The sequence below is a fragment of the Temnothorax nylanderi genome, unplaced genomic scaffold (assembly GCF_030848795.1).
Source record: "Temnothorax nylanderi isolate EJ_2023f unplaced genomic scaffold, tnyl_v1.0 TNYL_tig1174_pilon, whole genome shotgun sequence".
Classification (NCBI taxonomy): Eukaryota; Metazoa; Arthropoda; class Insecta; order Hymenoptera; family Formicidae; genus Temnothorax; species Temnothorax nylanderi.
In genome coordinates, this window is record NW_027250236.1 from 17,866 (window position 1) to 32,351 (window position 14,486).

The 14,486-nt window shown below is 38.3% G+C and overlaps 1 protein-coding gene and 1 pseudogene across 1 annotated transcript; one reads left to right on the forward strand and one right to left on the reverse strand.

The window, feature by feature from the left end:
* Nucleotides 1-689: 689 nt before the first annotated feature.
* On the reverse strand, nt 690-5,767 carry LOC139786867 (uncharacterized). Its single transcript, XM_071725990.1, has 4 exons — nt 5,471-5,767; nt 4,886-5,352; nt 4,352-4,569; nt 690-1,286 (listed from the first exon to the last, which is right to left on the reverse strand). The coding sequence occupies exons 2-4, from the start codon at nt 5,145-5,147 to the stop codon at nt 1,176-1,178; spliced, it is 591 nt and encodes a 196-aa protein (XP_071582091.1). The 5' UTR covers nt 5,148-5,352; nt 5,471-5,767; the 3' UTR covers nt 690-1,175.
* A 7,763-nt stretch (nt 5,768-13,530) lies between these two features.
* Nucleotides 13,531-14,204, forward strand: LOC139786869 (uncharacterized; annotated as a pseudogene).
* Nucleotides 14,205-14,486: the final 282 nt, after the last annotated feature.

The following is a 14,486-nucleotide window of genomic DNA, read 5'->3' on the forward strand; positions in this document are numbered from 1 at the left end:
ATTCTCTGTCTTCGCCGAGTGATTCTCGTCAGACGACCGGCGCTCCTACACCACGCGCCCGCTAGTCAGGACGAAGGTAGAGAGCCTCTGGCGTACTCTATCTTCACCGAGCGCTTCTCGGTACCCGACCGGCGTCCCCGCGCACGAAGTATCCGCACGGGAGCAGAGCGCTTCTCTGCCTCCACCGAGCGCTTCTCACCGGATACGCCCGCCACCGAACCCACCGAATTGCAGCGATCTCGCCGCCGTATCCGCGCCCGTGCGCCCCGCGCCTGGCCTCGCGCCACCCGTCACACGCCGATCGCCCGTCACGATCGCCACCCGCGTGCATTTCCGCGCGCACCGCGTGCGCCCCGACTCTGCGTCCTGCGCTGACCGCGCCGTCGTGCATACCGCGACTGTTACACTGTGTACTCTATCCGCTGTAAATATCGCGACCGTCCATTATACAATAAACTCTGTCACGTTAATTGCTAACCACGATACACTTCATTTTGCCGAACCTCACCGCGCGTCCGTTCCTCCGCACCTCCTTCGAACCCAGCCCAGCCGCGAGCTAGATCCGCGTTTCTTCTTCTTCTTCTTCCGTTTAATGGCACTTAAGTTCCGATCGGATAGTAACGGCCATTATTCCATTCTGTGATATGTCGGCTCAGCAGGTGGCGCAAGGAGCGCACTAAGGGGGGGAGGAAAGGCGCAAGATTCAAATGTATAGATTGCAGGAACTGAAAAAGGAAAGTAATAGGCGACACAATTTAGGTGTTGGTTTTTGAAGAACGGAAAATATGTCCATAGGGTGAGTTGGGTATTCTTCCCGTAGGTATTTGAAAAGGGGAGGGGTTTTTTCGCGGGTCAAATCGCATCCAAAAATTACGTGATTAGCGTCCTGATGAGGGTCTCCACAAGGACACCCCGGTGAATCAACGATGTTCTTTCGATACAGACTATAATTTAAGTTGTAATGTTCACTACGCAGCCGGCTAGCAATTACTATTTGCGCTCTAGAGAGTGCCAAGTGATAGAACCAAGGCTTGACTCCGTCTGAGTGGTATCGAGTGTAGTAAAAATTTCCTTTATCATATGCCATATTGTGCAAATAATCTCTGTACTTGTTTACTAGGATATTCTTAGATCTATGATATAGATCAGGGTAAGGAACCTTAAAATTAGACTTTCTACCCAATGTAATGGCTTCCTTGGCCAGGGAGTCCGCTCTCTCGTTTCCTATAATACCCTTGTGCGATGGGATCCATGCAACCGTAATTCTGGAACCCGAGGTGACAGCCCTATAATACATGTTGCGTATTAGCGTAATTATGTAATTTTTATGAGTAATGTTGTAAGAGGTGATAGTTTGCAGAACGCTTTTGCTATCTGAGAATATAATAGCTGAAGGAATTTGAAGTTGTTGTATGATAAAAAGAGCTTCGTAAATTGCCCAGGCCTCTGCGGAAAAGCTAGAAGCATCTGGGGGGAGTCTGCAGCGTATTTCTAGAGGTAAATCCGGTGAATAAACACTGGCGCCGACGGCGTGAGAAGAATCAATTTTAGAGCCGTCGGTGTAAAAGGTAACCGAATCTGTCAAATATTCTGCAAAAGACTCTCTAAAGTGTAGATTAATTTCATATGGAGAAATAGAATTAATGTTAGGATGAGAAAACTGTAAATAATTAGGTTGCTCCATTAAAGAAAAGTATGAATAGTTATAAAAGGGAAGTGTGACTGAGCGGTGCATAACTCCGCGTATACTCTGCACTGCCAAGAAAGATCTAAAAAGAGGTATCATGCGGCATGCCCTAGCTCGTTTGGTGACTCCGAATGCGTTATATTGTACTTGCTTAAGACTTTCTATAACTGGATTGAAATTGTAAGAGAAGCTCTTAACCAGATAGTTGTGTATAAGGTACGCGAAGCGATAACTTAGCGGCGGTTCCTTTGCTTCGTCCAAGATAACGTTGATGGGCGTAGACATACGATATCCCATGGCGCATCTTAAGAGTTTCCATTGTAGACGCTGTATAGCAAGGAATAGTTGTTTGTTGCCCTTATATTTAAAAACGACGCAGACGTATTCAATGGCTCCCCTGAAAACCGCCCGATACAAAGAAATTAGCAGCTGAGGGTGGGCGCCCCACCTGCAACCCGACAGAACCGTAAATATGCTGGAGATTTTCCTGCCCTTATTGAGTAGGTATTTCATGTGGGCCTTGCCCGTCATCTTATTATCTACGTTTACTCCCAGAAATCTGTGTTCGTTTACCATGGGGACGGCGGAACCGTTGATTATGATGTTGGGCTTGGGAAGTTGATATTTCCTTTTTCGCGTGAAAATCATACAGCGAGACTTGTCGGGTGCCAAGTCAAGGCCTCTATCTCGGAGGTAGCCATTCAAAGCGTTTAAAGATTTTTCCAATAATCGGAAGGCTTCCTTAATAGATTTGTGAGTAATATAGACGACCTTGTCATCAGCGTATTCTAAAGAATGCACCCCCGGACTCAGTTGGCGCTTGACATCTTTGACGTAAAGATTATAGAGCTGCGGACTCAATATGGATCCCTGTGGAGCGCCTTTATGGACATTATATGGGCCTTGTATGTTGCCGTCACGGGAGAAGAATATTCTTCTATTACGCAATAAATTGCTTATAAAACAGCGTATTTTAGCGGGAACGCCGTTTCTTTTTAAATCCTCGTCGAGTATCTCAGGTCTGACGTTGTCGAATGCTCCAGCGATGTCCAAAAACACACAAACGGTGAATTCATTGTTGATAAATCCAAGATGTATGACGTTCGAGAGAATCGCGAGACTGTCGCTGCATGATCTGAAATTGCGAAAGCCGAATTGAGACTCTGAGAGGATGTCGTTGGCCTCGAAATGCCATCGTAGTCTGTTGTATACGCATTTTTCCAGTGTTTTAAGTAAGCATGACAGCAGTGCTATCGGACGAACACCGTTAAAATTGGGTTTAGGAATAAGGACCACTAGGGCCTCCCTCCAGTTGTCCGGGAAGGTGCCTCTATTAATGAATTTATTAAAAATTTTTAATAAGTGTGCCTTATACTCTTTTGGAAGGGCTTTGATCATCGCATGGCTCACTTGATCCAAGCCTGGTGAAGAGTTTGTTTTAGCGGATGCCAAGGCTGAATTGAACTCGTTTTCTGCGAAAGGTAGTTCCATCCAATGTTGTATATTTGGAGTGGCTTCATCTTCCCTTTGCAAGACCTGAAGTGGAGGAGCCGGTGGAGGCGAACAGGAGGGAGGGCAAAGTTTGTCTATCGCCGCCTGCTGTGCAGATTCAAGATTCTTGTGATCCGCGAAGACATTATTGTCTCTGTTCTTGAAAGCTTTAACTAGCCGCCAAATTTCTGTAGTGGGAGTTTTAGAGTTGAAGTTGGTGCAGAAGGCGCGCCAGCTGATCCTTTTTTGTTTAAAGAGGATGCGTCTGCATTCCCTGTTTTGTCGCCTGAGTTCCTGGTAAGTGTCTCTGGAGGGATCTCTTTTGAAAATCTCCAAGGCCGTCTTACGTGCTTTGATGGCCTCTGTACACTTCGTGTTCCACCACGGGGCAGGAGTGCCCTTGTAAGTTACATTTCTGGGACCAATTTTGCCATCTTTGCCTTCCTCCGTCAGAATTTCCGTGGCCGTTTTCTTGATGCAGTTTACCAGAGCTTCGTATTCCTCCAGTTCGTTGTCGGAGTCTGTTATCGCGAGCTCTTGACATTTTGTCAGTCTGATATTGAGTTCGACCAGCTGTGAGTCATTCAGTTTGAGTTTGTACGCGTAACGTTTAACCCTAGATGCCGCCCCGTTAATAGTAGTTTCGATGGGAAAGTGATCGCTGGCCATAAGATCGCTAAGTGTGCGGGAATGACAATTACCCGCGATGTCCGGAGATGCCATGACAAGATCGATAATGGAACCGCTGTTATTATTTGAATTATATCGCGTGCATTCGGAGTCATTAAGTATAAAGTAATTATATGATTCGATGCGAGAGGCTAGTCGGCCGCCAATGCTATCGCTGTGGGTGCTGCCCCAGAGACGGTGGTGCGCATTTAAATCTCCCACTATAAGAGCATACTTATAGTCTGACGCGAAATTAAATAAGTCATTGAATGCCTGCGTTGGCGTATTAATGTTAGGATGTCTATAGACATTAATAATGAGCAATTCATCATCTCGGAACGGTAAGGTAATGGCGGCCGCCTCGATAGAGTCATGTACAGCGAATGGCAATTGAACTGAGGAAGCTTTAAAGCTCGATTTCAAGAAAAAACAAATACCGCATAATCCCGGGTTGACGACGTCTTGTCTTAATGACTGGAAGCCTCGGATATTAATGTTACTCACCTCCGTGAGGAGAGTTTCCTGAATGCAAAAAACATCATAATTTTCTGCAATTTGTTGCAGATCAGGCAATTTGCTTTGAATTCCTCTGGAATTCCATTGTAGGATTCTGATTTCTGCTGACGCGGAGTTACGCCCGTGGGGTGGGAACGTTATCAGTAACACTGCCAAAATTAAAGAGAGTAGACTGAATCGGTTGGGATGTGCCAGGCCCTTGTAAGCTGAAAGAGTGAAACAAATTAGCTAACTGTTCATAAAAGAAAGCTTCTACTTCCTGTAGAAGTGGTTTTATCAAAAAAGAAAAGTTGAAAGCAAAATTTTCATCTGTCTTAGTGACAGGGGAAGAGTTTTCCCCCGAATTCATATCCGACGTATCTGATGATTTCGAAGTGGGAGTTTGGGTAGGAGAAGGGGTTGTATCGCTACTTGGTATTCTACCGTTAGGATAACAAAGTGCTTCTAGATGCTGAGTTGAAAATTGCGGTTTGCGAATTGAAAAAGAGCCGTTTCGTGCATTAAGCAATTTAGAGACATTACCTCTTGTAGAAGTGGTGTGCGTTTGAAGAGGCTTAGCTATGATGTTGGCGTACGTATATGGTTTCCCCCCGGAATTTGAATTTGAATGTATATCATTTTCTCCAACGAGGAGATTAAATCTGTTTTGGAGGTGTACATTATCTGCGGAGGAATTGGGTGCTGACCTTGTGGTATTTAAGTTTGGAAAATTAACAAAATCGAGCCTTGGGTCGTCGGACAGTTTGGCACCCTTAACCTTTCTCTTAGCCTCAATATACGACATGTTTTCGGTGGCGGCCAATGCATTTATTTGCCTCTGCTGTAAAATAATCGGACAGTCAAATGACGTAGCTCGGTGCGGTCCATCGCAATTAATACATTTCGGAGGGTTGTCCTTGTGGAGACACTCCTCGTCTTTGCCGTGCTTGTCTTTACCACAAAACAGGCATCGAGGACGACCCTTGCACTGATTACCGATGTGGCCAGGCCTAAAGCAAGAATAACATATTCTTATTTTGGGAATAAATGGATAAACCTTGTGTTTGACCTTGAATAAGCTGATCGAATTTGGGAGAATTTGGCCAGCAAATTTAATTCTTAACGTACGTGATGGAAGAAATTGAAATTCGTCACCAACTTTAACCCGTCTATTTAGCCGGTCTATGTTCTGAATTTTTGCAGAAGATTCGATATAATCTGTAAGTGATTCCGCAATGAATTCTTTTGGCACGTCTTTAATTATGCCTATTCTTTGTACTTTAAAAGACGGAATATAGGCTTTGAGGCTAGCTGCTTTTACTAAAGGATTATTAACTAAATTATTTGCAGCTTCGCTACTACGAAAGTCGACCGTGACTCTACCGCGACCGGTTTTTCGAACTTCTATGACGTCTTTGTATGCGAATTGTGAGATTAGTCTGCTGACTTTAAGGGGGTGAAGGGAGGGGTCGCCACCTTCCTTTGACGATTGGACAAAGACCGAATATGGCTGCTTATCTGCGTGCGAATATTTGAATACCGGCTCTTCAGGTAGTTGAGCACGTGCGCCATTCGACGACGCACGTTTGTCCGACCCTTTCTTAATCATTTTAGGCGTGTTACCTGAGTCGTTGGACGTTTCCGAATCCGAGGGAGGTGATGATCTTTTACGATCGTTGCTTGCGGGAGGAAGGGAAGGGGGGAGGAGGAGGTTATCGTTAGGTGCGGGCGGGACGTTACCGCTAGCGCTAGCAGTCATCGTGTCCATATACTCGTCGCTATCGTCATCCATGGGGAGAGAGTTATCCCGTGGGTTGTCCTTATTATTAATTACACGGGGATCTGGCACGGATGCACCTGGATGCAGGGATGAATCATGTGAGCTCTCGCTCGCATGCTGGGAAGCAAAGTTTTCAAATTGCCCTAATGGGGCTGAAATATACGTGGGATTGGTACGGTTGACATCGGGATGAGGGGGAATCCCAGGATGCCCCCCCTCTGAGTTTGTGCAAGAGGCCGAAGCCCCTTGCATCACTGAACGGCACCAAGAACTGAAGTGAGCGATCGGTTTGTCAGGGAATCACACACTCGCGATTATTTGATTCCTTGGAATCGCGTGCAAGAAACTGCGCTTGTTGAAAAACGCGCAATAAAGGACGGCGATATATCGTCCGTCTTCCACAATGGATAATCACACCGCGATACTACGATGAAGAAACGTTACGACGGAATAACACAATCGCAACCGAGCACGCGTCCGCACACGTCCGCTCACGACCGTGGCCAGCACGCGCAGCTAGATCCGCGTTTCGAACGAAGGTTGTTTTATATTTATTGGAAAGGCACTTGGAATTGACGGTATTACTAGAGAGTCTCAAGTAGGTTAAGTAGGAGAGGAGAGAGGCACCAACATGTTGAAAGGAAAATAATGCTGGGTTTACAATAGGCGCGTTCAGCAGACCAAGCCGCTGAGTAACAGTCGAACGTGATTGGCTCTTACTTTTAGAACCAATCAAAGCAGAGTGTTGATAAGATGAACTCAACAGTTGTGTCTGCTGAACGCGGCCATTGTAGACCCAGCATTATTTTCCTTCCACCGTGTTGGCGCCTCTCTTTCTTACTTGAAGCTCTCTAGTAATATCTAATATCCGTTAATTCCAAGTGTCTTTCCAATAAATAGATAATTAGATAAGTTAAGAAATTAATAATGTTTGTTCTTGTCGTATTTACCGATGGAATACATTACGTATGTAAAGCAAGAGATGTGGTCAGACACAAAAATACATATATAGCAAAATATAAATGTAAAAGATATATTTGTCGTGTCGTGGCTCGCCATGGTAATATTTAATTTTTATATTATTTACAATTTTCATTTTTTTCAATTGTAGATTATAATAACTAAATGATTATTGAACGAATATTGTTTCATATAACCTTTAAATAAATCAATTTTTTTAAAAGTATTTATATATAAATATACACATATATATGTAAATGTATTATGTATATAATAAGAAATTATAAACGATAAATAAGTTAAATTCGGTATATAAGTAAATTAAATTTTTCAGAAAAGAAAATTAGAAGATCTTATTAGCCAATATACATGTATAAAAAAACAAGTATTTTATCTACAAATTACATTCATTATGAAACTTTTTTCTCGCTGTACTTTACAACCATTGGACATGATCGACCTTGTCACTTTTATTGTAAAATGTAGTGAGATGTTCGTATGTCCACAAAATAAGCTTTATTATTTGTTATCGTAGTGAAAGCTATAAATGCTATGTAATATTTTTTTACCTATGTAATGTTAATTTTATGCAATAATATCTATTACGTAAAAATTATTTATCTATTCGAATATAGTTTTGTACACTTATATGATTATTTATTCCGTGTATATTTACGTTACGTTATAGGACATTTGTCTGTCAAATATTTGTATATTAAAATCATATATCTATATAAACATTTATTACACATCTTTACAGAAAGTTTCGATGTACTTGATAGTATTAAAAAATCATTAGTCGCTGATGTACCTAAAATTATATTGCACCATATTTCACAACCAATGTGTTGTAAAACATCCTCACCTGCAAGTCAAACTAATGGTAAGATTTTATTATATATTTTTTTATTACTGTCTTATATTAAAAAAAATCAGATTATCAATTCTGTAATAAAATTTTAATTTTTTAAGAGGTAAATATGTACAGGGTGTTGCAGCAACATACAGGTCAGTACGATGGGTTGCCTATTATTCGTGCAGGCGTGCATGGTCATTCACAGCTACATTCACTTTGATGCATTATATGTGACTGATTATAATGTGCCGAAATCTACGCAGCTGTGAACAACTATGCGCATTTGCACGAATGGGCAACCCGTCATGCTGACCTGTATATCGGAGCAACCGGTACAATATATATTATTCGTTATAATGTTAATGTAAAATATATGTATTTGCAATAATTAATATAATTAATATATAATTCTAGAGAACGCTCAGGAAATAATAATAAATCTTATAAGTTCAAATTCATCAGAATTAAATAATGAGAATCACGTTGCTGATTGTAATGAGAATATTGTAAACAATATAATAAAAGATAAAAGTACAACTGTCACTATAAATAATACGGTACATGTATCAGATCATACAGAATATATGTACGGTCAAAATGAAACAGAAAATATTTTAATACAAGAACAGATAGGATTAACGACAGAATCAGAGTGTCATATTACAACAGATAACATACAGCATAACACCGAAAGTTTAAACGAAGGTTTGATACTAAATTTTATTAAAATCTATAATTATTAGGGACTTGAATAAGTTCTCGCTGTTTCCCGATAGATGGCGTTATCTTAGTTTTTTTGAATCAGGCAATACTACAGCCAACTTCATCGTGAACCTCCACCACTAGGCTCGAAATAACGGTATATGTTATTCCGCCGAAGTGTAAACAACATATTTTTTTATTGCGTTAAACATGTCGAATTTCGTGCCAAAAAAAGAATATTTGCGGGGAATTTTACTGCATTACTTTTTTCAAAAAAAATCTGCAGCTAAAGCACATAGAATTCTTGTGGAGACTTACGGCGACTATGCTTTGTCGGAAACAACATGCAGAGATTGGTTTAGACGCTTTAAAAATAATGATTTTGATGTTAAAGATAAAGAACGCTCTGGCGCACCGAAAAAGTTTGAAGACGAAGAATTGGAAGCATTACTCGATGAAGACTCAAGTCAGACGCAAAATAAACTTGCAGAATCATTAGGAGTTGATCACACCACAGTTGCCAAACGTTTAAAAGCATTAGGAATGATTCAAAAGCAAGGAAATTGGGTGCCGTACGAATTGAAGCCGAGAGACGTCGAACGGCGTTTTTTCACGTGTGAACAGTTGCTCCAACGGCATAAAAGGAAAGGTTTTTTGCATCGTATCGTGACTGGCGATGAAAAGTGGATACACTACGATAACCCGAAGCGTAGAAAATCGTGGGGTAAGCCCGGCCATGCACCAACATTGACGGCAAAGCAGAATATCCATGGTTCCAAGCTCATGCTCTGCATTTGGTGGGATCAGCTGGGTGTAATTTATTATGAGCTCCTCAAACCCTACGAAACCATCACGGGAGATCGCTATCGACTACAATTGATGCGTTTGAGGCGAGCATTGAAGGAAAAACGGCCTCAATACGAGGATAGACACGACAAAATAATTTTGCAGCATGACAACGCTCGGCCACATGTTGCAAAACCGGTCAAAACCTATTTAGAAACGCTCAAATGGGAAGTCCTACCCCACCCGCCGTATTCACCGGACATTGCTCCTTCCGATTACCACTTATTCCGATCGATGACTCATGGCCTGGCTGAGCAGCACTTCCATTCTTATGAAGATGCCAAAAAATGGGTCGATTCGTGGATAATCTCGAAAGATGAGGCGTTCTTTCGACGTGGTATTCACATGCTGCCAGAAAGATGGGAGAAAGTAGTGGCCAGCGATGGACAATACTTTCAATAACAGGTTCTTTACTAATTTTTTAAAATAAAGCATTCATTTTTACGAAAAAACAGCGAGAACTTATTCAAAGTCCTAATATAATTACGCACATGCCCTGGGTTCCGTAAAGCGTATATGCGGAATTCAGGGATGATGTGTCCAGAAAGTAATAAAAATGATTTTCTTACGCTCCCCAGGAGGGCTGCGTAAGGAAAGTGGGCGATCGAGGTAATTGAGGGGGATCTCAGTTATACGGTTGGACCGTTTGAAAGGCTCGGGCTCAACTGAGGAGGGTCCGACCGTATAACTACCTGAGATTCCCCCTCAACTACCTCGACCCCCACTTTCCTCACGCAGCCCTTCTGGGAAGCGCAAAAAAATAATTTTTATTACTTTCTAGACACACCATGTATAATATGTTGTACGATTTAATAATGTCTTTAATAATGTCTTTCTACTTATTATATATTATCTTTTGTTAGACATTGTACAAACAAATTCTGAAAACTTACTCTGGAATTGGAGTGGAAATACATTACAAGTATACGAAACCGATACTAATATATTACCATGTACTACGTCAAAGAATACTGCTGAGACTTATAGACGTGTTTCCACTGAAGGTAATATAATTTACTTATAAAGCATTTTTATAATATTGGTTTTTGTAAATATGCAACTTATATTTCTTTTTAGAGTGTTTTTATCTTTATATTTAACAAACGGAACATCTTATTTGAATATTTTTGACTTTATATTTTACAAATAGAAATTAGCTAAGAATTAATTTAATATCGTAATATAATTATAAAATAGGTAAAAAAAATAGTTTATATATAACGTTTTTTTATATTTTACGTACCTTCAATAAGTAATACAACATATTTTTTCCTCATTTAAGGTTTGTTTCATTGCAGTTTTAAATACGTCATATTTTTCTCCAATTCTTTGGCTATAAAAATCAGTTTTTTAACAACTCTCCATTCAATTCTGTGGCCTTACGCTACTTAGATATGAGAGCCTGTGTAGCTTTGCGGTACTATTCTGCTGGTCTGTCTTTCAATCACTTTCTTACTTCGGCTGTGACTTCCTTGTTATTCTCTTCCTATGAGTTGCATCTTTCAGAGGACCAAAGATATAAAAGCTGCAAGATACGAGCAATAAGTGGACTGTCATTTGTCACCTATCCTACAATCCGGATCTTGCACCTTTTGACTTTCATCTCGTTGGTCATCTCTAAAAGATGCTATCTGCAGGAAGAGATGGCAATAACAAAAAAGTCATAGCTGAAATAAGAATGTGGCTGAGAAGTAGACCAGTAGAGTGATACCGCAAGGCTACACAGTTTTTCATGTCTAAATGGCGTAAAGTCATAGAACTGAATGAAATCTATGTTGAAAAATTGATTTTTGTAGAGAAAGAATTGGGGAAAAATATGACAAATTTATAACTGCAATCAAACAAACTTTGAATGAGAAAAGAAGTGTTGTTTATTGAACGCCTCTCGTATAATTTAATAGTGATAAGTGTTTGTGTATTTTATTATTATAACTATTGTGATAAATATCATTTGTTTTTTATGTAAAATGTACATTTTTTCCATTTTTTCTTTCCGTAATAGAAACTAAAATATATATATACTCTAAATTTTTCCAGATTATCTTTACAATGATACTAATTCACAAAACAACAGTTTAAAAAACGTGATTGATAAAGACTCTTCTTACATACCATCAAATAATTTGTCCGATGAAAGCATAATTCAAACTCAAATAAATCAGACAAGATCAGAAATAAGAAAAGATGTATCCACTAAAGATACTAACGGTTCAATAAATGCATTCAGTAGTTCGGACATATCAACGTTAAATGGATCAGGTAAATGTGCTCAAAATAATGCAGAAACGTTAGCTTTATATTTAATGAATGAAACATTTTATTTGAATATCTCCGACTTTATATTTGACAAATAGAAACAAACTAAGAATCAGTTTAACTCGTAATTAAGTTAAATCTTAATAAAACTATAAAATAAGTAAGGAGAATAGTTTGTATATAAAACATTTTTTTTATACTTTATGAATATATAATTTAATGTGATAAGTGTTTGTATATCTTATTACATATTATAGCTACTCTGATAAATATGATTTATTGTTGTTTATGAGAAATGTGTATCTCTTTTCATTTTCTCTTTCCACAAAAGAAATTAAGTTGTATAATCTAAATTTTTCAGAACATCTTTATAATGACACTAATTCGCAAAACGACAGTTTAGAAAACACGATTGATAAAGATTCTTCTTACATTCCTTCAAATAATTCGTCCGATGAAAATATAAATGAAACTCAAATAAATCAGACAAGATCAGAAATAAGAAAAGATGTATCTACTAAGGAAACTAACAGTTCAATAAACGTATCTAGTGGTTTGGATATATCAACATCGTTAAATGTATCAGGAAAATGTGCTCGAGATGATGCAGAAATGTTTGTTTTGTCAACTGATGCAGGCAAAAAAAAAACATTTTTGCATGTTCTGTAACACGTTTCAAAGTAAAATAGCTCGCCATCTTGAACGAGTACATGCTAAGGAACTAGAAGTCCAAAAATTTACGTGTTTACCAAAAGGAACTGCAGAACGAAGACAAATTATAGAAACACTCCGAAGGCGTGGAGATTTTTATTTCAACGTAGATAATACACGAAATGATGGTGAACTGTTAGTGAAAAGACGTTCTAAAAAAATGTATAACAGAGTACCTTCCGATTATACCGCATGTCCAAAATGCAGAGCATTTATACTTAAATCTACAAGGAGACATCATTCTCGAAAATGCATTGGTCCTAGAAACAAAGATACAAGAGCGGTATCAGTTTTAGGAAGAACAATAATAGGTCGAATACATCCTGAAGCGAATAGTGTCTTAAGATTACGTGTTTTTCCCGTATTAAAAGAAGATGACATAGTACGACTAATACGATATGACGAATTAATAATTGCATTCGGAAATCAACAGTGTGAAAAATATAAAGCATCAGAGCATAATGATAGCATGATAAGACAGAAACTAAGAAGAGTCGGCCGTTTACTACAAATATTGAAACATAAATGTTCTGAAATTACAGATTTTGCATCCATTTATTTTCCACGATACAGCAGTGCCTGCATTGAAGCAATTAACACATTAGCAGGTTTATCTTTATGCGGAAAATATTATAAAATTCTATCATTAGCATCGTCACTTGGAGGTTTAATAAAAGAACTTGGAAAAATTTTAATTAATCGATATATTAGAAAAGAAAACTATGATAAAAAATTAATTGCTAAAGATTTTTTAAAAGTATTTTCAGAAGATTATACAACACATATTACGAAAACAATATCTGAAACAATGAATCAAAATAAAAGACGTAAAAGAATTGTTCTCCCTTCTAAATCGGATATTATTAGGCTATAAGAGGCTTCACAACTTTTTACAAGAAAAACGTCAAACAGCTTATAACGTTTTGAGAGAAGGATTTTCTTACGAAGCATGGCTTACACTCGCAAAGTAACATTGACATCAGTACAAGTATTCAACCGTCGTAGAGCTGGAGAGATACAAAGAACATTCATCGAAGATTACAAGGTTTATGAAGGAATTAATTATCAAACAATGAAATGTATGAAGCACTTTCAACACGTGCCAAAGAGATAGCTAAAAAATATGTACGTTTTACATTAAGAGGTAAACTTGGACGAACAGTACCAGTTCTATTGACGGGAGAATTGAGAGATTGCATTGATATGATATTAAAGCATAGAAAAGCTGCAAAAGTTTCAACAAAGAATCCGTATTTGTTTGGTCTTCCTTCTCTTGTAAAAAATAAGCATAGATATCTCTTAGCATGTGATCTGTTGCGACAGTATGCAGTAGAATGCGGTGCTGAAAATCCTGAAACTCTGCGTGCAACTGAATTACGGAAACATATAGCGACAATGTGTATAATTACAATTTATCAGAGAATGAAATTTCATCACTGGCAAACTTCATGGGTCATGCAGATAAAATACACTTAACTCATTATAGGCAACCTGTCATAGAAAAAGAAATTTTAGAAATATCACAATACTTGGAAGCAGCACAAGGAGTTGGACGAGATGAAGAAGATAATAGTTCAGATGATAATTCCGATTCCGAATGCTCAGAATCTAATAGAAATAACAATGATGCTAATGATAGTGATAACGTACCTGAAATCCATAATGATGACACTAATAATAAAGACAATCAAATAATTCAGGATTTGCAAAGAAATACTTCAAGAGGTTGTATATCTATTAAATATTCGTAAATTATTTATGAAACATAAAAATTAATATGCAAATTAATTTTTAAATTAATATGTAAATATAAATTGCATATTGTATACTTTCATCAGTAAATTATATATCTCTTCAAAATTAATTTATTTTATTTTATTTAATATTATTTTTTGTAATTAGTTAAGTATGACATTCGCGATGTATAATGTTGGATAATCAAATTTTAAATTAAAATTACAATTTAAATTTAATATTTAAAAAAATCAATAATTTCATAAATAAGTTTTTAAATAATTTAAAAAAAAATTGCT

Bases quoted from the DNA above. Each gene is read 5' to 3' on its own strand.
- LOC139786867 (XM_071725990.1), bottom strand. From the start codon at position 5,147: ATGTCGTATATTGAGGCTAAGAGAAAGGTTAAGGGTGCCAAACTGTCC. The intron at 4,570-4,885 runs GTAATGTCTCTA...TCACTCTTTCAG, and splicing joins GCACACCACTTCTACAAGAG to CTTACAAGGGCCTGGCACAT. The intron at 1,287-4,351 runs GTGAGTAACATT...CATGTATTATAG, and splicing joins AGGAAACTCTCCTCACGGAG to GGCTGTCACCTCGGGTTCCA.